Here is a 27,446-nt window from a genome sequence, read left to right on the forward strand (position 1 = left end):
TCACTATAATCATGAAATGAAATTTTCATGCTATTTCATCTCTAGTTAAGATGCACTATAAAATCAACTATAATTATATTTTTACAGTATAATATGCAAAGTACAATTTAAAAAAAAAAAAAAAATCTCTGATTCTGTTCTTTTCTATGACATTCAAGGGTGACATATATAGGCCTACAAAACCTCTTTTAGGTCTAAAACAGTTTATATAGTTGTTAATATGAGAGTTATGAGACATTATTTAAGAGATTTAAGTATTGTATTACATGAGTAGCTCTCGGCCACTATCTTTTTTAAAAAAGTAGCTCTCAAATGAAAAAAGGTTGGAGACCCCTGAGCTACAGTATCTACTTGCATTATATGGACTGACAGAGATGGGCTAATTTTCTGAAGAAGAAGAAAAAAAAAAAGAAAAAAAAAAGAAAACTTTTCTGAATAAAGTCATTTTTGAGAGATTTATTTTGGGATGGAGTATCTCTTTCATTTTTCTCTTTAAGACCAAAATTGTGTTAACAGGTTTATAGCGTATTTTCAACACATTTTCTGAACTCTGACATGAAAGACAGCGACACAGATCCTTACAAAACTTGGTTTTGAAATCATATAAGACACAAAGGGTAACTTCATTTTACAGTCTCCTTGTTACATATACTTGCTGTAGTAATAATAAATTGTGCATAATTACTTGCAACTAACCCAAAAACCACCCCTTTTTACTAACCAATTAATATTACTCAGAACTTAAATGTATAATTACACTCTAACAAGGATACCTTAAAGCATAACCCAAAATTGCAAGTGTGAATGAAATTTGAATTTCCATTTTCAACATTTATCATTGAATCCTGTCATACAATATTGACTGCCTGATTGCATGTGCACGAAAGTAGGTTAAAGTCTGCTTTTGTACCAATTTCTATAACTTATTTTTGTGCAATTGCACATTACACAGCTTTAAAAGGACTAAATTCAGATAGGTGTATTAAAAAGAACTGTTATTACAATTTTCTTTCTTTTTTAAACTTTATTTAAAACAATGCTAAAATGACACTAAAATAATACATGCTATATTTGCTATATATGGGTTTTATATATATATATATATATGTATATATAGGTTAATCTCCCTGGTGGATCAGTCTCGGGGACAATACTGATGACACCAAGACTACACAAATGTCTTCTCTAACGTTCTCATCTTTGCAGGATGCAGGTGGCACAATATATTCTCATGTATGCACATCCTAGTTGAACTGATTTTCCTCAGCAACGTCAGTTGTCATCAGGCTCTCTGTGCTGATGCTTGGCTGGAAACACCAGGACCTTTGTCTGTGATAACAAAATAATTCCTTCCCCTCTGAGTGATGGCAGACAACAGCGGAGTGACAGGACCTTCAGCCATGCCTGCCAAAATAAATATGAATGAAATACTTTATTGACTGCAGTGAAGGAGAAAACAAGGAACTAGGTTCTAAAGTTTGTGTAAGACTGAGAAGCATGGGCAATGCCAGACAATGCTTGTAACTACACCTTGGTGATGAACAATTTTCAAGTAACAGCTCGAAACCACTATCAAATTTTATGTTCATATTCTGCCTGTCTTTATTTATATAAGAGAAGAGATTTGATTTTGACTTCAGTCAAAGGAAAGGGTTTTGATTCCTCACCTGAAGCAACACAGTGGCGTAAGGACTCTAACAGACTGCTGCTTGAGAACCTGACCACCCCTCTGAAGAACTCCTCTTTGTCACTGAGGCTGTAGTTGCCATTTCCTTTGTACCTTGTCTCAAGCTAAGAGAAAACCGAGGATTCATGTACTAAAGCATATTTATAAATGTCAAAAAGCTTGTTTAGGTGTACATGTGGTTAAAGGTGCAGTAAGCAATTTCTTAAAAACGCTGCTGAAAGTGGATCCAAGGGTTAAAGTGAAAAAATATATAAATTTCCCCAAATTTTAAACATTAGGCTTCAAAAAATATAACAACTTTTAATTTAAGTGACCTTAAAACAATCCTCACTTAAACCCATAATAAATGTCATATTTACCTGTACCTTTCCTGTCTAGCAGGTATGACGTAAACAGAAATTAAATAAGGTTATAAAACAGTCCGTACTGCATAAATTATAAATGAAATATAGATTAATCCTAATTAAAGCTACAAGCGTTCTTTAGTCAAGAGCAGTTAGTAATTATTTCTGTTCCCTTTGTTCTTTGGTTAACGTTCCAGACAGAATTAGTGGCTGCTGTCCCTTTAAGATCTGCCACTGCTGACAGGATCTCACGCATCTATCTTTTGTCTCATTCTCTCACTACTCTTCACTTCCATTTAAAGGGGAACTTTGCAACTCTGGCCATTTCTCTGCTGATTTTCACTTTGGTTGTCGCATATTGTCTCAACGAGCTCCCCCTACAGCTGTGGGGCGTTTATTTCACAACACTGTCGTAAAAAAACTCACTTGCGGCACCCTCCTCCCCCTTTCAACCGCTGCTCATGTGCATTTGTTGTTATAGGAGCGGGCCAACTTTATCATGTGGAGCTATGTCTACCGAGGTGGGTAATACATCATACACAGTATCATATGGCGTGTGTTAATGTCGAATTGCCGTAAAGCAGTTCGTGTTTCTCGCTTCTCAAATACTTCCTATTTCCAACTTACCAGAACCTAAGTCCCGATGTTGCAAGGTTGATTTTCTGCCTGGGAATGCTGAGGGGAGCGGGGAAAGTCACCTTTCTCACCAGAACAGGTTATTTAACCATCCAAATGATTTCTAAACGGTTTTATTAAGTTTAAATAGTTGCTAAGTACCCCTTTAAGATTTTATTTAATTCATTTAAGACTGTTCTTGTGAGGATACTCGACAAAACTGACATTTTGGCATAAATGTGTGTGTTATTGTTCGTTCAAGTGCGAAAGAGAACTCAATAGTGGCCCGATAGTGTGTGTGTCAGGAGGACATTCACTGACAGTGCATTCCCTTTTGTCTTGTCGCACATGAATGGTTTAAGAGCGTGATCATATAACCCTAGCTAAAGGATGACAGAAAGAACGGATGCTGCGTTAATTGCGTTAAATATTATATATTTATGAAGATAGGGGTGTGTGTTTTGGTGATTTCAAATATCAACACCCTTTCTCAAAAAATCACTTACTGCACCTTTAATTCAAATGAAATATATGTAATTATATGATACAAACAACTGATATGATACAAACAACTGATATTCAATCTAAAGGTGGTTATGTGAGATCAGAGGTTTACACACTCACTCTATACACAGCGGTTTCCAGCTTTGGTGTAACGCCATGTCCAAATGCCTCACAGGCCATCTGATGTCTTATCTCTTCATGGTCCCTGTGTTCCTTTCCAATACAGGGGTCTGTAAAAAGACCAGCAAAAAAATAACAAAACAGCATTTAGGTTATTTATAATTAAGTTGAAGGATATTATCAAATGGGGGTAGAATTGTTGCATTATTCCAAATAAATAGATTATGATCCACAAATAAATGTAAAGAGATTCACAAAAATATATCAAATTCACAAATAAATAGATTAAGATCCACAAATAAATGCGAAGTTTCACAAAGAATTATAAAACTCACAAATGAATAGAATGAGATAAAAAATAAAATAAAATAAAATATATATTTACATCGGGGTGATGGCGCAATGGATAAGACACATGCCTTTGGTGTGAGAGACCCGGGTTCGAATCCACTGAGAGACACCAATGTGTCCCTGAGCAAGACACTTAACCCCTAGTTGCTCCAGAGGCATGCGACCTCTGACATATCTAGCAATTGTAAGTCGCTTTGGATAAAAGCGTCAGCTAAATGAATAAATGTAAATGTAAATTTACAAATATTGTTTATACCACAAACACAACTCTGCCTGGCATTTATTTGTGAACTGTTTTTTGTGCATTTGTGAATCGGTTCCAGTGCCTTTGTAGATCCCCTCACGCATTTGTGAATCGGTTCCTGTCCATTTGTAAATCCCCTCACGCATTTGTGGATTTTAAAACACTTCTAGGTCGACGTGCAGACAAATCCACAAATAAGTTGACTCCACCCACCCTTTACCTAAGCCAATCAGATAACGGCCACATTGAGCTGACCAATCGTAGCACGTTCTCACTACAACCAATCACGTTAGGCTTTACACTCGGGAAGAAAACTGCATGGATCTGATTAATTTTGCAGATATTGACACCCCTGAAAGAATCTGTAATGGAAGCTTCATTCAAATTAGCTGTTTGTGTGGTTAAAACACACCGTTTCCAAAAGATTGTTGGAGTTTAAGGCTTCTTTATATTTATTATTCTTTATTATTAACTCAGGATCACACACAAATGATCATCACAGATCCCGAGCATCTTAACACCCTCTCTAAAGGAGTCAAGCGGCCCGTCAAAAGCAAATAGCCGACTATCTTCCCTGCCGTAGCAGTTTCAAATCATGTAACATGTTTGCAATGTTAACACATTTTGCCCATGACGTCTGTTTTCTTACCTGAAGATATATGACATATAATCTTCTTTATTGACTATGCTGGCTACATGAAAATTCATAATTCGTGATAGTGTCTACTCTACAGGACTCGGCGCAGCGCGACACGATGATTCACTGATAAACGGATGCCTGTTCTTCTTCTGAACTACTACACGCAACTACAGAGGACACATCATTTGCACATTTGCTCCATTGTCCAATGTAGAAAGCCTTGCACGGGGTAGACACGATGTAATAAATTACAAAACGGATGATTTTGTCTTTTAAAGCACAATCTTTGTGACATAGCTAGCTATAGGACATAAATATTATGTAGAAGACAAAATATCAGTCCAAATGACCATCATTGAAGATGTAACAGCGTGTAGGCTAATGGGGTTTTGAGTGGATAATGCAATGCTGAAAAAATACATATTTGCATTTATATTGGATGCTGTAAGTAACTTTTACAATACAATATTATTAAGTCTGATTCATATGAAATATTATTTGTGTGATCAAGCGTTTTAACGGATAAATTCAAATCGCTTGTCTGCTGGGCATTTCACTTTTAAATGCATGTTATATATTTAATCATTTGATCCACGGACCTGCTATTTAAAACTTGAATGAAGAAGTGGGAAAAGCTGTTGTGACAGTAATTTCCCCAATATTACACAAACTCGCGTATTTATCACAAGGTTGAATCCAGTTATTCATTAGTCAGCAACGCATTGATCCTTTTCTGTTTTATCATGAATAAGGTGACGCATCCATAACGCGTTGTTCCCATAACATAAGCGCTGTTTCTCTGGCATTTTCAAAGGCTCATAAAAATGTGTCTTGGCTTGATACACAGTCTAATGGCTTAACTCTAACGAAATCCAAATTTTAAACATATTTTACTGAAGCAATATTATGGGCCTTATAGCCTTACACTTCCTATTTGAGCCAATGCAGATGAACGAGCAAAGTTATTTCAGGGCAAGACCACTCTGATTGTACAGCCTAACGTGATCGGTTGTAGCGAGAACGTGCTACGATTGGTCAGCTCAATGTGGCCGTTATCTGATTGGCTTAGGTAAAGGTTGGGTGGAGTCCACTTATTTGTGGATTTGTCTGCACGTCGCTAGAAGTCTTCCAAAATCCACAAATGCGTGAGGGGATTTACAAATGCACAGGAACCGATTCAAAAATGCGTGAGGGGATCTACAAATGCACAGGAACCGATTCACAAATGCACACAAAACGGTTCACAAATAAATGCCAGGCAGAGTTGTGTTTGTGGTATAAACAACATTTGTACATATATTTTTTATTTGCAAATCTCATTCTATTCATTTGTGAGTTTTATAATTATTTGTGAAACTCTTTACATTTATTTGTGGATCTTAATCAATTTATTTGTGAATTTGATATATTTTTGTGAATCTCTTTACATTTATTTGTGGATCATAATCTATTCATTTGGAATAATGCAACAATTCTACCCCCATATTACAATGTTTAGCTCACGAGTTATTGATCCGGGAAATTCAAATCTGTGAATATATTGTCAACTCTTACTGAACTCCTTGAAGCACTCTGACTGCATTTCTTTATATTTGAGTCCAAGTTCAAACACTATGAAACGCTCCATCGTTAACATACGGAGCTATCTGAAACACTGCCAGCGACATTAAACAAAGTGTCTGTCCGAGGTCACAACAGTTTTTGCGTAGGAAACGCAAATAGCTTTGCGAGGAAACGCAAAAGTTTTGCGAGGGTACGCAAAGTTTCTCAGGGGAACGCAAAAGTTTTTAAAAATAATAATAATTATCCCATCCCAAATTTTTTCCACCACCATGGGAAAAATGGTGTATGCCTTGGTTCAATATCCTGTTAAGGTGACACCTACAGCTCTCATTGCAGATTGCTGCATGTTTTCCCTAGCATTTTTGTTGATATCTTAATTCGTTGTGGCCTCGTCTCCAAAAGGCTATACTGACCAGTAGGGAAGATGCCCATTTCTGGTCAGATAAAGCAAGGATGTCCCTATACACAATACTTTTTAATTTTAATTTAGCAAAATATTTGGAATTCACAATTAAATGTTTTTAAAGGGCACTGTAATTTATTTAACTTTGGCAAAACATAACATAACCAACACAACTGTATACATTGCCAGAGATTGTACATATGTATTGTTCTGATTCTTGTGAATGTAAAAGACATAAACATAAAAACATGTTCATACGTGATGGGAGAGTGTTTCTTTCTTGTAGGAGCCTTGAGTGAGCATTTGGAAAAACCTATCAGTGTAAAAAAAACACACAAAAAAACAAAAACAACAACAAAAATCAGTACTTCTCAAATAAGTTTAGTCTTTATGTAAGAGATATCAAACTTCAATCTGTAAGAACTGTCAATCTTACTTTGAAAAATCAAAAAAAATATGATTCAAAATGTTTCATTTCAATTTGAGAACAAAATCCAATAGTGACATAGTTGTGTCCACAGACAATGATATTGAGTGGGAGGGTCTCTTGATCTGAATGTAAATAGCATAGGAGACACATGGTTATGCCAGGTGTGAATGCTGTCAATTTTTTTTTGTTTCAAATAGAGATCACGATTCTGAACCAACTACTTTAACAAAATAACATATAATTTACCAGAGGGTCTGACAAAATGTTAATTTCTGCAGTCTATTTAAAAATGTTTAATTAATTTGAATGATTTTATTTTTTAAATCAGTGAATTAATGATTGTATGACTCATTAAGACTTCACTTGTTTCATTGCTGGATGAAAATTTTTGAAATAATTTCTTGAATGATTCAATGACAAATAACTTTTTTAAAAAGTCACTTTTTACCACCTAGTGATGTAACGATGTAATTCATACAAATCTTTTTTGAAGCGCCAAGTTACTTTTAAAAGTTAATTTACTCTTTTTTTAATCACTACAGATATCAATGTTTATATCCGAACTATAAACTTTTATATTTATTTTAGTATTTATTTGATAATCACATGAGTTTAGAGCAGAGAATGCTGAGATTATATCACATAATGCCTGATAAATCTAAATCAATCTTTCAGAAAGACATATAAAAATGACTGATATGCTGGATATGCACACAAGCAACCAGTCAATAGGTTACCTGCTGATAACGTCTCAGAAGCAAGTCCCTCATTGCAGTGAGACTCTTGGTGCTCAGGAGGCCATCCTTTATAGAGCCATGTTTTGTGGCTATTACTAATGCCTAGAAAAATTAATAAACACCATTGAGATATTACTTTTTTTGGGTGGGAATATTATAATTATCCAATCTTTCAAGTATCAAGTTGCATCAGCATCTGGTTATACACTATAAATTAAAATAAGTTATCCTAAATAAGTATCTCACACCAAATAAGACAGCAAAGGAAACAAAATGGAGATCGGTCAAAAGTCACCTGACATAGAAAGATCTTGTGTTTGGCCATGAGGTTGGATATAAACACATAGGAGGTGTGTAGGTGGTGCACAATATAAGTTGGCTTAAGGTGGTTGGGTTTGCTGAAGTTGTCTCCCCAGGCAATCCGAATCCATATAGCCTCATCCTCATGTTTCTTCATCTTGATGGAAATCTTGAAAAGCAAAATCAAAAGATTTGTCAATACGACTACTGAATGTTATGTCATTTTGAATTGTTAAACTGAAAAAGTTTAATTGGATTTGAATGCTTGAATGCCAAATGAAGTTGTGTAATTACATTCCGAATGACCCCATGCAAATGTGCTTTAAACTGCTCTTTAAACTGTGTCAGCTCAACACAAACTGCATCATCTGTAGAGAAAAGGAAGAGGAACTATTTCAGACAGTGATTTATATATCTAAAGTAGTCAAAACAACCATATACTTAACATGTACCAAACTGGGCTCATTGTGGATTCCTTCGAAATCAAATCAATTTAACAATGATACATAAAACCCCCTTACCTTGTGCCTCAGTAAGCTGACATGCGTGCCAGATACCTTGATCAGGGTTTTCTATACGATCTAATGGGGGAATTCAAATTCAGATATGAGGTCTGGGATTATTTACATTTAAATTGTATTACATGTTTAAAGAAAAAAATGTAATTAGGCCATTTCACTCACAGATCATTTCCAAATTAGTGATGTGCTTCATGCTAAGTCTGCTCTCCTACAAGAGAGAGAGAGAGAGAGAGAGAGAGAGAGAGAGAGAGAGAGAGAGAGAGAGAGAGAGAGAGAGATTTACACAATCATTTAATTGAAACATACTCCAGAGTGTTGTTGCATAACGACAGTCCCTCCTCCCCTTCTTCCTATTTTTTTTTAATTCATGACTTACTTGATGCTTAATACATATTAAAAATTCTGCTGGATGAATATTTACCACTTACTAAATCCTTAATATTCTGGATATTGAAAATACACACCTTTCTTTATTTTAAAACATTTGACCCAACGCAGTGCAGCGTTCATAAAACCTGTCTAACGTTACTGCGTTTGGGTTAGGTCAAATGGTTTACTTTGAAATTTTAATCTAGAATCGTTGTTTTCTTCATGTATGGAAAAATAAAGATGGTAACGGTAGTAAGTTATCCCGTTCAATGATTTTGAAACAAAATATTTTAAATAATAAATTATTATTTAATGGATGTATCTCACCTCACAGAAGCTAATGACATGTTCCACTATAATCCATTTGGGTCTCGTGTAATCCAGAGCGCGCAGCTGATCTGCTGATAAACAATTCCAACTCTTCAGAAGGTTTTCTATATTTCTGTTTGGTATTCTCCGGATTATCCGATATAAAACAGATCTGGCTTGTGCGTCCATTGTGTGGAAAAACTTTTTTACTCCGTTAAAAGTTAATATAGCTTATCAACATATATTTTGCGTTTTTAGACGTTCAAAACAAACCGCCAGAAATCAAACTGATATCTGAACCGGAAGTTCCGGTCAACACCGGTGTAGTGACATAAAAGTCTGTCATGTGCAACAGAACTACAGCGTGCGTTCAAGTCATGTCTTAATGATCGTATTTACGAGTTATTGCGAATGTTGAAGAGACAGTTTAGTTTGTGCAAATTTAGTGTTATGTTCAGAAAGAACAACTCTGAAGCTTGTCAGAAAACACTATTTGTATAACCAGCATGTGCAACTAAACTAACGTTACATGTCCCGTCAATCCCTGGGGCACTACCACTGATCTATATAGATCAGTGGGCACTACTAAAATATTAATGCATTTTGAACATACAGATAAAGCATAAGTTACATTATTTGGCTCATCGTTATGTTACATTAACTCTGGTTTGTTGGTAGGTTAAAATTTTAAATAAATATAAAATTGTCCACAGAGTTCTTATCGTTCTGATCAAATTGACTAACAATTATTTGTTATTGAAGCAGTCTAAACGTTCAGATTCATATTATTGACTTATTTGATTTATATTATATTATTAGAAATAATTTAAATATTTTAGTGATATTATTTTATTGTATCATTATGTTATCAATATTGTATCTTGTTATACAATATAATAATTATATTGTATAATTATATTATACAATAATTATATCTTGAAAATAATTTATGAATGTTAATGTTTTTTTGTTTTTTTTTAAGACAAACAGGTCTGTTTACATTAATCTCATTACAATTTGTCAGCAGAGGTCGTGAGATTTTGGATTTTGCGCGTGCGCAAGGAAATAAAAGTATTTTAGTTACTATTGATTTGATTGGTCGGCAAGGATAAGAACGAAGTGCTTGATTGGTTGCATGGCTGTAAGTCAAAATACTTTTTCCGGAGTAGGGAACGCAATGCAATCGAATGCAATACATAACATAGGGCACCAAATAACATAATGATTAGTTGAAAAGTGAGGGTTTTAAGGGTGTTTTTTTTAGCATTATCAAGTAAATATCTGACATTTCCGAAAGTCCGCTGAGCGAAATACATTTCTGATTCTTTGTTATTTGAGTGTCAATCAATGTCACTGTGAACACGTGAACTGTGCTGCCCTTCACGACCCACAAACAACTGAATCGAAGTCATCATTGATTTGCAGAGCTATCAATTCAGCTTCTGTTGTCTGATGAACCGTCTGTAAGCCTATTGGTGAGTTTATATTATTTAATAATATTGTGTTCACTGTTAGACCGTCAATTACTACAACGTGTTGGCTAACTGACTGTCTGCTTCTACTCATGGAACTTTATCTAGTAACGTTAGGCTCTTTTTTTAAAATAACGGGGAACAATACAGAAAAACACATATGTAAAGATAACACCATAAAGCACCAGGTATAAAAGTGTAAAGTGAAACATTAAATAAAATAATTAAAAATGATAATGACAATGTAAACTTGAATTAGCCTACACTTCTCTTACGTTATTTATTAGTTATCCCCATAAGAATGTAATGACAATGTATAAAAATGTATAAGACAAAAAATGTATACGTGTATTATTATATATTATAATATTATATTCTTATATAGTATAAGTATAAGACAATGTTCAAACTTTTTCCAGTCAAAAAGTTATCCCAGTACTATACTGTACGACATATGTAATTGTTACAAGCACTTAATGAAAAAGAGACCTACAGAGGATTCAGGTGTCCATGAGATCCTTTTTCACGTTTTGTTTTTATGTTGCAGCTTTGTGCTAAAGTGCTTTAAATGATTTATTTTCACATCAATCTACACACCATGCACCATCCAGATTTGTGAATTTAAAAATATTTTTAAAAGCATTTTAGCTTAAGGCTGTAACATAGCAACACAATGTGTAAAAAGGAAGGGGTCTGAATACTTTCTGAATCAACTGTAACACAAAAGTTATGTTATGAAGGATGAGATAAAAATTGACTGGGATTTCAAACAGATCTAAAGGAATAGGTGAAGGTTTTTGTGTATTAATAGTGTCCTGTAGAAGTATTGCAAGCTCCCCTAAGAATAGCCTAACATCTATAACAGTCGATAATTCTTTGGGAGTTACAAGGAAACTGAATTTAGATAATAACTAATAATAATAGAGTTAGTTGCAAATAAGCCATTCAGAATGAAGTAGTTGTGAAAAAAACCCAAACCAACTGTTAATAATAATGAATTATTTTTATATAGATTGTTTTTGTTGTTCCAATGTACAGATGAGGAGAAAGTTTTGTTTAAAAATGTATCTATGAAAATAAGATATTTTATAAAGGATTTTACGAGTACTGGTATATAGTTACAAATCAATAGAAAGGTCATCTGTGGCCATCTTGTGGTCAAAATGATGAATAGCACGTCACAAACTGTTGTCCCATTACAGCCTCTTGCATCCCATTACAGCCTCTACGCAGGGTTTTCCTGCATTGAAAATATTATGAATATGAAAATTAACGAATTTTTGCCAAAGCTTTATTTGATAATTTAATGTGATTTCTGAGATGACTGCTGTGCTTATGATGGAGAGCACCTTAAAGGAACACTCCATTGTTTTTTGAAATTGGTGTTATTCACCGTCTCCCCTACATTTAGATAGGTGGGCAAATGCATTTTTGTCTCAGTGCATGCATTGTCTTAGTCTGGCAGCGCCGATGCTAGCTTAGCTTAGCATAATGAATGGAATCCTTTGTTGCCAGATAGCATGTAGTGAGTAAAAGTGATCCAAAAAAAAACTAATTACTTCTTGTGGCGCTACAATAATGTGCTCTCGACATTTGACAGGAAAAATAACGCCATAGTTCTGCAGCATCCATCTTCCCTGTAACGTACACCAGAGCACTGCTGTTTACCCGTAGACAGTAAAAGAAAACTGCTGTTTACCCTTGCCTCGCAGTCGCTGCTTAGAAGTGCAACATTGTAATGGATCCGTGTGAAACAGTGTCGCGCAGCGTAACGTTCGTTCCGAACATTGTGTAATTAAATACATCGGTATGGCGGTATATTAAAAATGAATATCATAACAAAAATATACACCGGTTTTCGGTATGAACCGGTATACCGCCCAGCACTACTCTCTGCTTATGTAGGCTAATTCATATGAAGTGTGCATTTCTCTCTATAGGCGCATTCACTACTGCGTCAACTTTATCTTTGCAGCCAACACTGACATAGGAAACGCTCGTTGTGAATAAGCAGGCCACAAGAAGTAATTAGGTTTTTTTTTTGGATCACTTTTACTCACTACATGCTATTCGGCAACAAAGGATTCCATTCATTATGCTAAGCTAAGCTAGCGGCGGCGCTGCCGGACTAAGACAATGCTTGCACTGAAACAAAAATGCATTTGCCCACCTATCTTAAAGTAGGGGAGACGGTGAATAACCCCAATTTCAAAAAACGGTAGAATGTTCCTTTAAGTAAATTAAAACTGAATAAAAATCCCTTATTTCTCAAACTTCTATCTTCACATTCTTTGCCTTTGTACCAAATGCCCTTCCAATGAAGAAACATTCCAGTGATCTTAGGTGGATTTACTCTAAATTAGTAATAAAACATAATCGCGTATGGCAACAGGTGCTTAACCCAGACATGCCAACCTTGAAGAAATTTTATGGGTACATAAATTTTTAAGTAATGCGTCAGTGAAAGTCTCTTTGTACCAAGTGCTGCCTTTGGAGGCAATCATGACTTTTCTTGTCACATGAGAACTAAGCATCTCTGTGCTCAGGCTAGCACGACATTGCTCAGGCTAGCCCCCAACCCCCCCCCCCCCCCCATAAAGTTACTCCATAACCATTACTCCATAAATGTTATACAATTACTGCAATCACTTCCAACAATGAATTGAAAAGAAAATGTTGTACTGGAGGCATAGCCCATGGAAACTTCTTCCACCTGAAAATCTTGTTAGAAATAAAAGTAAAATGAAGACATTCTTTGTAAATAAATAAATCAAAACATTTAATAAATGTGCAAAACCAGCACTCATCAATATCAAAATCAGTTTGCTAAAAACAAACAACAAAAAAAGATTCAAATTTTCAATGCATAGTGTTTAAACCTTTGCATCGTTTAACTTGTTAAAGGTTGCAGATTTGGCTTTTTTAAGTAATGCGTCAGTGAAAGTCTCTTTGTACCAAGTGCTGCCTTTGGAGGCAATCATGACTTTTCTTGTCACATGAGAACTAAGCATCTCTGTGCTCAGGCTAGCACGACATTGTGTTTTGTTTTTAGTGACCAAGCTGAAAATCCTTTCACAGTCTGCATTGCTGTGAAAAATCACACACACCCCAAGCATAACTGTGGATAGGTTTGCAAAAAGTTTCTTCCCTCCTGATTCCATCACACCTAATTCTCTCTAAGCTTCAACCGCCGATTTGGTAAGAATACCATCATTCAAGGTGGTGGAATGAAAGAGCCGAAAGTCCTCCTCCACTTCATCCACTGTAACACCATTTCCCAACAAGCAGGGGAACCTGTCTATGAAGTATGTCAGTGAGGAGAATTTGGCTGTTTGCCGTCTGCTTATATCAGCTACGGCAGCATGACGCAGCAATTCCCCATATGGGAATTTGGAGAGCATGTACTCAACAGCTGCTGTGAAATATTTCCTTACATCCTTGAAGAAAGCTCCAAGAGGTAAGTTAGCTTGACTTTTGATAAATGTCTGTGTCATGTCCAATTGCCAGCTCATCATCAGGCAGCTGGTTTTCACTGGGTTTTTACAGAGTGGGTTGGCATCCTCTCTTTACTTCTTCCATCATTTCCACAACACACTCAGGGTTGCAGAAGGACAAAAGCATTTTTTGCAACTGTAGCTCCAATATCTGCAGCAATATGGGCACACATGGCTCTTCCTTCTGCAGGTTCTGATTTGCGGTTTCAAATAAAGGTATAGCTCTACTTAAAAAAAGAGCATACAGCTTGGACTGTGGGTCAGTCAAGAAAGCATACACCCTCTGTGGTTTTGTGACCTCTGTTTTTTCTATCTTTTCCTTTTCTGTTTTCTTTTTGGACAGATCCCTCTGTTTTTTGCCCATTTCTTTTTGTTGAAAAACAAATTGGTTTAGGTCAAACCCCTTGGGTGGTTGGGCTGGCTGCTGTCTAGTGCTTGGTCCTGCCTGCAGCTGTCTGGTTGTAGACCCTGCCTCTGTCTGCTTGGGTGTAGACCCTGCCTGCAGCTGATTGGTTGTAGACCCTGCCTTTATCCGCTTGGGTGTAGACCCTGCCTCTATCCGCTTGGGTGTAGACCCGGCCTCTATCCGCTTGGGTGTAGACCCTGCCTCTATCCGCTTGGATGTAGACCCTGCCTGCAGCTGTTTGGTTGTAGACCCTGCCTCTATCCACTTGATTGGTCTTGGACTTTCTCTGGTGGACTTTGGTCTTCAAAAAGCTGGAGGACAAAGTCTTTGAGACAGCAAGCTTACCCGAGGTAGGTGTGAGAGTTGTGGGCTTAGGGGCAGCTGGGCTCTTCAGAGCGGGATGACCTGAGGACGTGAGAGGTTTAGCTGCCTTCTTCCCTGCTGCCTCTTCAGCAAAAAACAGAGCCAGAGGTTCCCACTGCTGGAGGAGTCGATTGACACATTTGCCAAGAGCCAGCCATCTGGTCGAGGATAATTTCAAAATCTTCCTCACATCAGTGTCGCACAGCATTTCGAGGTCACGCAGAAAAGCTTTCCTCTTGCTACTCTTGTCAAGGTATTAGTAGATCACGATGAGCATGTCTTCAATGTCAATACATAGACTTCTTGCAGGCTTTTCCGCAGCTATATGCATTATGTGGCAAGCACAGCCGACCATGTAAATGTGGGGATTCTGTGACTTAATGAATGCTGCGACACCTTTTCTTAACCCCTGCATGACAGAGGCGTTGTCAGCAGAAAAGCTTACACAATTGCCCCATGGTATTTTCCTTTTGTTTAGTTCCTGGTCAATGAGATTGTATATCCCTTCGCCAGTAGACTCTACACTCAACAATTTTCAGGAGTAATACAACTATTTTTCCAACACTGGGATCATAGACACGGACCACCAAAGGATAAAGTTTGACATCATCCATGTCTGTTCTACCATCGGTTGCAAGGCTGAATGGGGAACGGCACATACGATCACCGATGACCTGTTCATCATTCGAGGAAAGTGTGTTCAATATAGCTGCTGTCTTGGTTCGGGCACAGCCGTACTGCTGGGCAATTTGACTATCTGGAAACATCTTCTTAAATAATTGTCCAGCATGGTCAGCTATAGACATTGGGACATTGTGCTCAGCTATAAAGTTCGAGAAAAGTGTTTCTGCCCTGATGGTCTGTAGATCTTGATCTTCAAAAAACTTTGTGGTGATCTTAGGGACTGAGGCCATGGCACGTTCCAGTTTCTTGTGCTTTGTTCCTTCCACATGGCGTCTGCAATCTGAAAATGTAGCTGGAGAGAGGGGAGATTATGATAGGCTACTATGAGTAGGTCATAGGTCAATGACGTGGCTTGTCAATTCTGGTGTCCAAAGCATATTCATAATATTAAAAATGTATACATTTTTTAATTCACTTCATTAAGTTACTCAACTTCCCCCTCTTTAATTACTCATGTGAGAATTCATTATAAATAATTAATCTTTAAGGAACTATTGAGCTCAAAAGTCCCAAAATGTCATTCCGGGTAACTCGATCGGACCGACCAATCAACACAAGTTTCGAAAAAGAAAATAGGTAATCGATTTTAACGTTTTTTTTTTTTTTTTTTTTTACCAAAAATGTGTTTTAGGTGGACAGATCAATACAGTACACAGAACATGTAGGATGTTGGAAAATAACAGTATAAAAATAAAAATATAGCAGAATGTCATTCCGTCTAACAGTATGTCATTCCGGCTAACAATGAGACAAGCAATTAATTTAACACATATTTGTGTGTTAGATTACACAATTCTGTTTTTTGTTGATTTAATGATAAAACAATTCTTATTACATAATTGGAAAACATTTTAAACATTTTCCAGGTTTTTTTTAAATTGTGGTTCTGAATTTTGAGTTATCAGCAGCCAAAAGATTCACCCAAAAAAAAAAATGGTAAATTACATTCTTGAAATGTATACATGTCATTGCATTACACACTCTAATAAGTATAGTGTTAGATTTTGCTGTATTTGGCTGAGCAGTGGTTTGGGTGGCTCGCCAATGTATTAAATTTCTCCAATACATAAAATAAGTAAGCTTGACCAGAGATCTTGTGGGGAGAAGAATTTATTGAAGGTAGTAGTGTAGCACAGTTCTTCAGCTGTGATGTTAGCATGTCACCCTTCAATAATCTTAACCCAACGTTCTGTCTGTGGGACAGAACTTTATACATGAAGACATAGCCTATGGGCTACAAACAATAGAAACCTGTTAGGACCTCCCACAGGAGATCGATCTAACTGGCTAATCCACTCTGAGCAATGCTGATTCTTTGTCATTCACACCAATGAGTTTCTGTGGGCCATACATCTGAAGGGGCCATTCATCTTTATGGGCCATTTGGCACACACCTTAGCAGACACAGACAGAGTGGATTACATCTGATACACAGTCACAATGTAAATGAATCTGTAACTGAAAATACAAAATCTATCAATAGAAAGTCCTAAAATTAGAATTTTTTGAGATTTTTTTCTTCTCATTTTAAATCCTTATGAATTACGTTACACATCATACACAAACACGAAAACAAACACACACACACACACACACACACACACACACACACACACACATGAAAACACACACACACATCAACATGCTATCTGTTTTCTATGTCATGGTAAACTGTAATTTATTCCTGTGGTCAAAGCTGAATTTTCAGCGTCATTACTCCAGTCTTCATGATTCTTTATGGTAAGAATTAATTTTAATATGCTGAGTTGCTGCTCAAGAAACATTTCTTATTATTATCAATGTTCAAAACGGTTTCATATTTTTGTGGAAACCATGATACATTTTATGCAGAATTATTTGATGAACAAAGTTTGGATCAATATTTTTATGTGAGGATCGATCGCCCACCCGTAAGAATCAACTGTAACGTTAAACATGCTAACTGTCCATGCTATCGCTGTTAGGACCAAAGCAAGTTGTACAACAAACTGAACAAGTTTTTAAACGGTACCGCTTGATAGAGCGGTGGTGATAGTTCCTATAGAGTTGCAACCGGGTGTTAAGCGGGGTAACGGCCGCCGAGGTGTCCTGTTATACGGAATTAATGGACTCGGGCATCGGGGAGTTCTTTGCCCTCGTCCATTAATTCCGTATAACAGCTCGGCGGCCGTTATCCCGCTTAACAGCCGGTTGCAACTCTATAGGCATAAGTCATGCCTTTATAGCACGCAAAGGAAATTCAATTAGGCTAAAAAAATAGCTTAACTGTTACCTTTATCTTACGTTAATCAGCACCTAGTCTTTCTAAAACCCTCTAGATTTCTAGCCATTCCACCACTTTTCTAGCTGCCCCCAACTAGTGGGAAGGATGGCAGGTGTGATAGGATAGCCTGTCACTATGAACGTTTTTTTCTTATCATCCTTTTATTTTTAGTTGCATTATGTTTCGGGGGGTGGGGTGTATTTGTGTGTGGGACTGTGTTCGTTACCTGTTGCCCCTTGGTGACTGATGTCGATGTCTGTCTTGCACACTGTGCAGAACGCGTGATGAGGTAGCCTGGACATCTGGAGGCAAGGCCATTTCCCCACGATAGCTGTTCAGAAATCGTTATGGTTTCCGAACCTTTTTTTGAGGCGGTTCAGCCATGGCATACAAGCCTACAGTTATCCGGCCAGCCTGGCTTGCTTGTCTTGAGGCACACTGAATTGAATTGAACGTGCAAAGCATTTGGTGCGCAGGGTTAAAATGCAGCGCTCTGATTGGCCGAAAGCTTTTCACTCCACTTACACGCTGTGGCTCAGCGGCAGAATCAACGTCATATATTGCATAGAAATTGAAACCGGCAAAATGCGAGATGCAACAAAATGCATAACTAGAGAGCAGCGATTTGTACAAGCGTACTTGAGGGTCAAAATGCGTGTTGAGTACGAAAAATGCATACATGTTGGCAGGTCTGTTAACCCTATATGGGACTAATTATGAAATCATACAGCTCGAAAAAATAAATGACTTTATATTCTACATACATTTAAGACCAAAATTACTTTAGGGCTTCTGTTTGAAATGTGTTGTTGTTCAGAGCTTCTGTCGAACATGGCAGAAAGTGTAAAGTTGTAGTAATCAATAGTCCTGTGTATGCCTCTTTTATTTTTATAATAAATTTAAAAAGAGTGTATAAAACAGTTTTGTTTATATTAAGTGGATTAATATTAATACATTGTTTTCCTTCTGTTGCAGGTAAGTGTCCCAGATTTCAGAGGATTTTAGAATGAGTGATGGGACGGGATGGGGAGGCTTTAGTATCCTTAATGTCATGTCAAATTGCTTTTCTGTTGTAATTTTATTTTATAATCAACCTATATTTGACTATTTTTAGTGTATCAGCATTCGCAGATAACTGAGCCAGTTTGACTGATTTACTGAAGTTTGTCAGTTTTAGCCTTGTTAATGGTTAATAGATAATGCAAAATACACATTTTCAAATATGTTTGAGTGAATTTGGATTAATGGGATAACTCACCCAAAAAGAAAAAATCTGTCAACTATTTGCATTTATGTTCTAAAACCACATGATTTCCAGTCAACTACAGAACACAAATGAGGATATATTTAAATTTCTCTGATCATTTTTGTCCTTCCATTGAAAGTCCATGCAACCAAAACGTTTCACACACACATCGAAATGTACAAAGACATTTTAAAAGTAATTAGTATGAATTTAACTGATTAATCCAAGTCTTCTGAATTATTTTTGGGGGGAACTAATCTTTACATTTTGTTTGTATAGTACTGTGAAAAAGTCTTCATCTGAAAATTAAAATTAGCCCATGATTTACTCACGAAGTGAAGCGATGCCCTCGTGTAAGAAAAATATTCAATATTTAAAACTTTTATCGACTAAAATAATAGCTTCCGGCAGATGGCCTACGCAATGTATGACGAAGGAGTAGCATGAGCTTTGACGCCTCTCTTGGTTCAAACAAACAGGGCAGGGCAACAAACTCAAGCTTTTCTCTTTAAAAAATGCCGTTTTAGACTTCTAATTCGTGACTGGTGTTTTGTTTTGCGCTATTCTCTGCGCTTCCGCGTTTGTCATTACTTTTTGCGTCAGTGTTACTCTTTCGCTCTAAATCGATGCGTACGGCCGTCTGCCGGAAGCTAGTTATTTTAGTCAAATAAAGTTTCAAATTTGGATATTTTTCTACACGAGCGGATCGTTTCACTTCAGAAGATCTTTATTAAAGGGTCACTCCACCTCTGGAAAGATGAATGTGTATTTAAAATGGGTAATATATGTAGAAGAAATGTGAAATTATTTTTGAATTTGGAGCTTTCTAGACTGAGAAAAGACAAGAAAATTTATTTTTGGCTTATGTGGATGAAAGACAACAACTCCCAGAATGCACTTGCTTCGCTGCCATAGGAGGCCACGCCTACCGGTAACAGAGCGCAGCAGTTAAACAACAAGTCTAGGCTACTAGTGAGTCTGGCCGAAATGTGTTTCGAGGTCGCCCAAAATGTCCGGGATTCAGCTTTTGCGTTCTACAGTCGTCATTCATCATGTTCACTGTGGCGAGCAGGACGAGTGAAGGCCGTGTGGAGAACGACGCGAGGCCGGTGGCGTGATTACTGATGAGCGACACCTGTGAGACGCACCGGTCTCGTATCTCACGGAGGAGCGGGAATTTTCTTAGTAATGTTAAAACGCACATCAACCGATCACTTGTTTAGCGTTCATGTAACCACTAAATTCAGATTCACCAATCAGAATGAATTCAGTTCGATTGAAACAAAAGCTGTGCATGTAAACAATGAATGGTGACCGCAGAAAGCAAAAGCTGAATCCCGGACATTGACGGCCGGACATGTCTGGGAAAAAGAGGACGGTAACCCCTAAAGTTACTACTCAGCTTTCTCCACAGAACAAGAGCCTGCTAGCTTACCTTCCAAAAAAGATGGCTGACACTATGTGTAATCCCAATCCTCCATAATGCATCCGTCTGCGTATTCAGTACCTTCGTCCATATTTTAAAAAAGTTTCTTTTTTTGTGATCAACATTTTTATTTTTTTCTGTGGGGTGGGGGGTTTTAGACATCTCCAAAATCATATGTGACTATTTAAAGAGAAAAAAAAAGAAAAATAAATAAGGATGAGAAAAAGAAAAGGAAAAACATTGCAATGGTATGATGAATGAGACAATACATATAAGACAATACATAAAACAACAGAAATATGTTTGGCAGGTATAGTTCACAACAAAGATTGCCTAGCTGTTGTCCCTGGTCCAAGAGATTATCCTAGATGAGAAAGAATTCCAAGCTTGTACAGTCGCTGGTCGCGCGTTATTGAGTCGCGCATTTGTATGTTCAAGGTTGACAATGTTGACAAGGCTATGGATTCAGAATGATTTCATACACATATCCGGAAAGAACCAGTTTTTCAAAATTGTTTTCTTTGCAGAAGTAAACCCTGCGAATAACATTTTGAACTGAATTTGCTTTAATTTTGATCAGAATTATCATTAAGGAGACAGAAACCAGGATTAGGAACATAAAAAATGTTAAGTATATCGGCTAAAGATGAGTTTACATGAAACCAAAACTCAGAGATAACTGGACACTCCCAAAACATGTGTAAAAACTTTCCAGGTGAAGCAGTGCTACATATATAACAGTTGTGAGTAGGTTGTAATTTCATCTGGAATCTCTTATAAGGTGTGATGTAGGCTCTATGTATTATTTTGAAGTGAATTAGTTGGTGAGCTGGGTTCTTAGAAGTCCTACTTAGATTGTACCAAATTCTCTCCCAATCTAGGTTTATATTTAAACTCCCCAACTCCCTGTTCCATATGGATTCAATTGGTAAAGCCTTGGCACTATGCTGAATCAGTGCACTATATATTAAAGAGACAGAAGATCTGCCCAGTAATGGTGCAATCCATTGTAACGGGGTGTGAGGGGAGAGGAGAATTCCAGGGAACTCCATACATTTTTAATGCTGATCTTAGCTGAAAGTAAACAAAATAAGAGGACCCAGGAAGATAAAAGCGTGTTCTTAAATCTTGAATGGAGAAGAGAGCTTGAGTATCATAGATATCACCTAATGTATTCTACCCAAGGAATGACCAAGATGGCTGATTAAATGGTTTGTTGCCACATAATAATCTCTGGTAATGCCATAGTGGCGTGTTGAAGCAGAGAGGCCTAGTCACCTACTCGCTCTTATGCTTAAAATAAGCATTATAAGCTAATTTATGATTGAGTATACAAACCCGGGCAAAAGCAAGTCTTCCATTCTCATCATTTCCAGTAACATTTACATTGCATGATATTTTCCAGTTAAGCAGGATGCATACTCCCTTGGTCTTATTTAGGGCTCACGATGATGCAATTAATCTATAATGCTTATTTTGAAATAATGGATGGATGCAGTTTGATGGACTTAAAGCCATTAATGGCTTTAAAATATAAAGCCAGTAAAGGATTAGTTCACCTCAAAATGAAAATTTCCTAATAATTTACTCACCCCAATGCCATCCAAGATATCCATGTCTTTCTTTCCTCAGTGTGAAATTAATTTTTTTTTGAGGAAAACATTTCTGGATTTTTCAGCTGAGGAGGAAGGTCTTATCTCGCGAAATGATAGGTCATTAAAAAAAAAAAAAAAAAAAGCTATATATATTCTTTTTAACTACAATTGACGTATGGCTAAGCCACGCCCCTCCCCTCACTCGGACAAACGGGCAACATTCGGTGACAGGCGCTATATTTAGTTATGTTGAAGAGGAGTGAAAAGGCTAAATGTTTTGCTAAAAAAAAAAAAAACACAAAGTTCCCCAGTTGTTTTGGTAGAAAGTTTTCTAAAATGTTTTGCTTTAATATGTAATTAATGGTTCATGATCAAATTAAATATGTACAGGTCTAAGTTGCATACGTTTCCAGGACAAGCCTTTTTACCATCTTTACCAAGAGTACCTCTCCGTTAGTTTGGTGCTACAGTATTTACATGAATCATTCAGCACAACACTGCTAACATTTGTTATCTCGGTTATTTACAGATACGTTAATGAAGCTAAGTGACATGATGTACAACGCAGCTAGAAGCTAACGTTAACGTTTTCTAATGTTAGGCTAACGTTAGCCTGACGTTACGTTAGAGATGTTAAAAATAACGTTCAAATACGTTGTTGACTTAACGTTACCTTAGAACAGATGTAGACATCCTTGTTTAATTTATCCACGTTTAGTTGGTGTTGTGGTCTACCGCATAACTTAATCCAGAGCAGACACTTGTCTCGGTTGAGATGTGGCTTAATTTGGAAAGGGTAAAAAATACACACTCTCGCCCAGCCTCTCGGGATACCTAGTGTCGGAGTTGCATGTACTCCATGCACACCGTTTGAACATTTTAAAATTAAAATGACAAGAAAAAACAAATGAAAACTGATTAACTGCAATGCATTTCAATGGACGTGGAAGCAGAGAATGTCCGAGTGTATAGAGAGCCTAAGTCCCTCCCCTCTGCTTCCGGCTCATGGGACCTTATTTCGGAAAAAATATGTATGGCAGTCAATGGCGAGAGACAACTTATCTTTTTATTCCATCTGAACTTTGCCCTGAATTACACATATGATGTTTGTCAATTTAAAAGATAGTTATGAAAGTCAAGAAAGTCACAGTTTGTCATAAAACAGAAGAGTAACATTTAGTTTTATCTGAAAATCACTAAATGAACTACATCTTTCGTCTCACACTATGTACTTCACCAAGCTCGTGTGTGTGCAGTCTGGTGCAAAACACACAGGCATTTTACATTTACATTTATTCATTTAGCTGACGCTTTTATCCAAAGCGACTTACAATTGCTATATATGTCAGAGGTCGCACGCCTCTGGAGCAACTAGGGGTTAAGTGTCCTGCTCAGGGACACATTGGTGTCTCACAGTGGATTCGAACACGGGTCTCTCACACCAAAGGCATGTGTCTTATCCACTGCGCCATCACCACCACCGTCATGACGGCTAAACGTTACGATTATAACGTTAGACTATAGAAAAAATGACAGACGATAGCTTCAGTAAAATTAGCTTCATTCACTGAGAGAAAAGGTAAGACGTCAAATGCGCGCCTTTTGGGTTTGTAGTCTTTGTAATTACGTATTTTCACGGTCTTATACCTCAACAGTTTTACATCAAATTGCGACTTTCTTGACTTTAAAATGTATCTTTTAAATTGACAAACATCATATGTGTAATTCAGGGCACAATACAAACGGGATGCAAATTGTTGTCCCTCGCCATTGACTACCATACAATATTTTTCCGAAATAAGGTCCCATGGTGGTCCACCGGAAGGGGAGGGACTTAGGCTCTCTATTGGGAGCTATGCGCACTGTGATTGGCTCATCGCGTTTGGGGGCATGGCTTAGCCATAGGTCAATTGTTCGGATTGGGCTGATCTGCAACGCGCCGGGAACTACATCATCACGTTCAAAGGTCAGGCTCGATGTCGCCGGCGTCGGCGGAAGTACCGCCCTACTGTTTACCAAGCGACCAATACAATTTGAACTATCCTCCTTCGCACGGTCGAGTGGGGCGTAACTTCCGCCGACGCTGGCGACATCGAGCCTGAACTTTCATCGTGATGACGTAGTTCCCGGCGCGTTGCAGATCAGCTCAATCCGTGAGTAAATTATTAGGACATTTTCATTTTGAGGTGAACTAATCCTTTAAAGAGCTAGGAAGAGCCAGGACATGTTTTAATATAACTCTGATTGTATTCGTCTGAAATAATGTCATATACACCTAGGAGGACTTGAGGGTGAGTAAATCAAGGGCTAATTTTCATTTTTAGGTAAACTATCCCTTGACCATTAGTCCTCACACCATCATAGAATCTGGGATTGCACTAACGGACAGCATAAATCCATAGAAGGACTATGAAGAACTGACAACTTCTCCAACAATGATTGAAATGCCTGAAATGCAGTATTGTGAAAAGTTTTAGGCATTTACTCTTTATTTTTTCCTGTTCTTCACGGTGGCCTTGCTTTAACAATGATAGTCACCTGCAGGGCAAGTGGTGTCACAGTTTAAGCCATACAGCCTTAACTCAGGATGCATCCGGATCTGTCACCCCATCTGCATACTGACGAGTGCAATCAGTTTATAACACTTCTCAAACAGTGCCACAAAGAGGTTTGGAAATCTACTCATGCAAACATGCATTTTCCTCAAATGTACAATCCACAGATGATTCTGTGATTAACTGTCATTTGAATAATAATTTTGTGAATGCAGAAAATCAAAAAAAGATAACTCATCATTTACCTTTAACCTCATGTCATTCCAAACCTGTATGATTTTCTTCTGTGGACTGAAAAGGAGGACATCTGAAGAATTTCAACACCATAATAACTTATTTTGTGTTCTTTGGAAGAAAGTCATACAGGTAAGATATGAGGGTAACTAAACAATTGCATAATATTGTTTTTTTGTTGTTATTGAGTAAACTATTTTTTTAAACCTGCATTATGCTTTAAAAGAACTTTTGCAAATACACTTTGAAAGTTTTAAATTTCTGTACGCATTTGTGGATTGTACGATTTATTCTGGGTATATCTCTGTTTTCTGACTTCAGAAAAAAAATTCTGTTATAAAACCTGTGCACTAATTAAAAAAGTGTGCAAACTCTTTTTATTTGAAAACAGGAATGGAAGTAATTAATGACTTTCTCTGCCTTCAGCATAATGTCCTCAGGTTCTTTGGCACATGTAATGATATGGACCGTGCAATGCGTGATTGTCTAAAGAAAGAGGTGAGGACAGCATTGTGTTCATTATGAGTTCCTGTTGCTTTATTGTTAGAGCATAGATCATTGGTTTGAGAATACATACTGAAAACCTTCTATACACTAAAAATCACTTCGGATAAAAGACTTAATTTATACCAGGTAATACACTGCATTAGTATTTGCTAACAAAAATTAACTAAATAATGCGTTACTATGTTTAGATGAGTGAATGTGTGTTAAGCCTACCTCTTATCAAATTGTTTAGTCTATTGTTTACTGTATATTTTAGGATATTTAAAAAAAGTTGAGTGAAAATTGTCTTCAATTATCATTATCATGCCGTTCTAAACCGGTTTTCTTTCTTCTGCAAAACACAAAAGAATATATTTGAAGAAAGAAATAGCTGTTTTTGTCAATAAGGTCAACAAGACACAATTTCAAGCTCCAAAAAGGACATTAAGGCATTGAAAAGACATAAAAATTAATCTTATGATATGATCAGTTTGACCAGATCGCTATTTATGCCTTTATTCACATTCAAACTAACCAAAATCTTTGATCAGTGCACGCATACACAGACTAGATAAAATACGGCGACACAAACCTCTTCACACTACAGTCAATGCAACTAAGCATCAAATGGCGGCTTCAAGCAATTCTTTGTTTTAAATGATTCAGTAAATCGTAATGTCAAGTGCCATTTTTTATGCACAATGCACAAAAGTACTGTAAATAGGAACAACACTGCAATAAATGTTGAAAATCTACTTAAATTAGCACTGTACTAGTTTGTAATAGGCCCCAAAGGTTGGTTTTGCTTAGGGCCCCAAAATAAAAGTTTTTACATAATATATGTGTGTAGACTGTGTATAATTATTTTGTATATATAAATACACTCATATGCATGTATATATTTAAGAAATATTTGCATGTATACTGTATATATATATATATATATATATATATATATATATTTGTATATAATTTATATTATATATATTTTATATATAAATAACACTTTTTTTTCTTATATACATGCATGTTTGTGTATTTATATGTACAAAATGTAATTATACAAAGTCTACATGCATATATTATGTAGAAACTAACTTTTATTTTGAATGCGATTAATTACGATTAATCGTTTCACAGCCCTACTATATATTTATTTGTTTAAAGGCAGAGGCTTTTTAAAATGGGTTTACATCACAAAATATTCTAGGGGCCATGAATGTTTTGTGAAAATGATCAAAAATGCTGGTTCTGGCTAGCAACTTTAACAAAAGTAAAAAAAAAATTCTGGAAGGGAAAGAGTTGATACTAGGTGTGAACAATTCAATATGTATACTTATCCATTCAGATTAGATTATCCATGATGGGAATGAATAAACATATGTTAAATGTCAACTGTAAATTAAACTATTTTCAGTGTAGAAATAATTTTACCTGAGGACTTAAAATCAATAGATTTGTGGAATTGGTGGAAGTGCCCGTGGAAGTGAAGCTTGAAAAATGAATGCTCTGACTTAGCCCAAGACAACTAGATAAATCATTTGTCTATCTATTTGTCCACACAGTATCACACAAAGAGGGAGCGCAGCAAGGCCCATGCTGAAGAAATGAGACGCCGTTTAAATGAACAGCCAAAAGAGCATCCCTAATATCAAGATGGATTCCTTGGAGTACAGACCTATGGCCGGCTGGAAATAGCTTCTGGTATTCCTAGTGTGCCTAGAAGTTTAAATCTGGAAGACTTTTCTCTGAGGATATGTAGATTGAATTAAATAAATGTATTTATTATAGACCTTGCAGTAAATGAGGCAATGGAGTGATTTAATTGCAGGTGGCTAGTTTGACTTGTGAATTTACATCTCCTACTTAAAATATGAGCTGTATGTTCCCAAAATGTGGCCTACTTATCTGTAAATTGGGTCTGAAATGATGTAAAAATTGTGATTTAAATTCCAATTAAAACGTAAAAAAAAATTATTAACAAATAAAATTTTCACTTGTCTACATTAAGATATTTTCATTTAGAGAAAACTAATTAGTAGAGAGCCTACATTTCCAATCAACTGAATTTTTCACAAGTGAACT

At 36.6% G+C, this 27,446-nt stretch overlaps 2 protein-coding genes across 2 annotated transcripts; one reads left to right on the top strand and one right to left on the bottom strand.

Moving 5' to 3' along the window:
• Nucleotides 1–1,004: 1,004 nt before the first annotated feature.
• On the bottom strand, nt 1,005–9,482 carry LOC143757207 (centromere protein N-like). Its single transcript, XM_077248162.1, has 10 exons — nt 9,156–9,482; nt 8,622–8,667; nt 8,460–8,519; nt 8,233–8,306; nt 7,934–8,107; nt 7,639–7,740; nt 6,730–6,784; nt 3,271–3,380; nt 1,668–1,791; nt 1,005–1,404 (listed from the first exon to the last, which is right to left on the bottom strand). The coding sequence occupies exons 1-10, from the start codon at nt 9,324–9,326 to the stop codon at nt 1,283–1,285; spliced, it is 1,038 nt and encodes a 345-aa protein (XP_077104277.1). The 5' UTR covers nt 9,327–9,482; the 3' UTR covers nt 1,005–1,282.
• Nucleotides 9,483–10,265: 783 nt separating this feature from the next.
• On the top strand, nt 10,266–27,365 carry cmc2 (C-x(9)-C motif containing 2). Its single transcript, XM_077248198.1, has 4 exons — nt 10,266–10,612; nt 24,621–24,754; nt 25,302–25,373; nt 26,927–27,365. The coding sequence occupies exons 2-4, from the start codon at nt 24,674–24,676 to the stop codon at nt 27,008–27,010; spliced, it is 237 nt and encodes a 78-aa protein (XP_077104313.1). The 5' UTR covers nt 10,266–10,612; nt 24,621–24,673; the 3' UTR covers nt 27,011–27,365.
• The last annotated feature ends 81 nt before the right edge of the window (nt 27,366–27,446 follow it).

The sequence above is a fragment of the Siphateles boraxobius genome, unplaced genomic scaffold, assembly GCF_051911475.1.
Source record: "Siphateles boraxobius isolate OS27281-9 unplaced genomic scaffold, OSU_SipBor_1 30, whole genome shotgun sequence".
NCBI classification, from domain to species: Eukaryota; Metazoa; Chordata; class Actinopteri; order Cypriniformes; family Leuciscidae; genus Siphateles; species Siphateles boraxobius.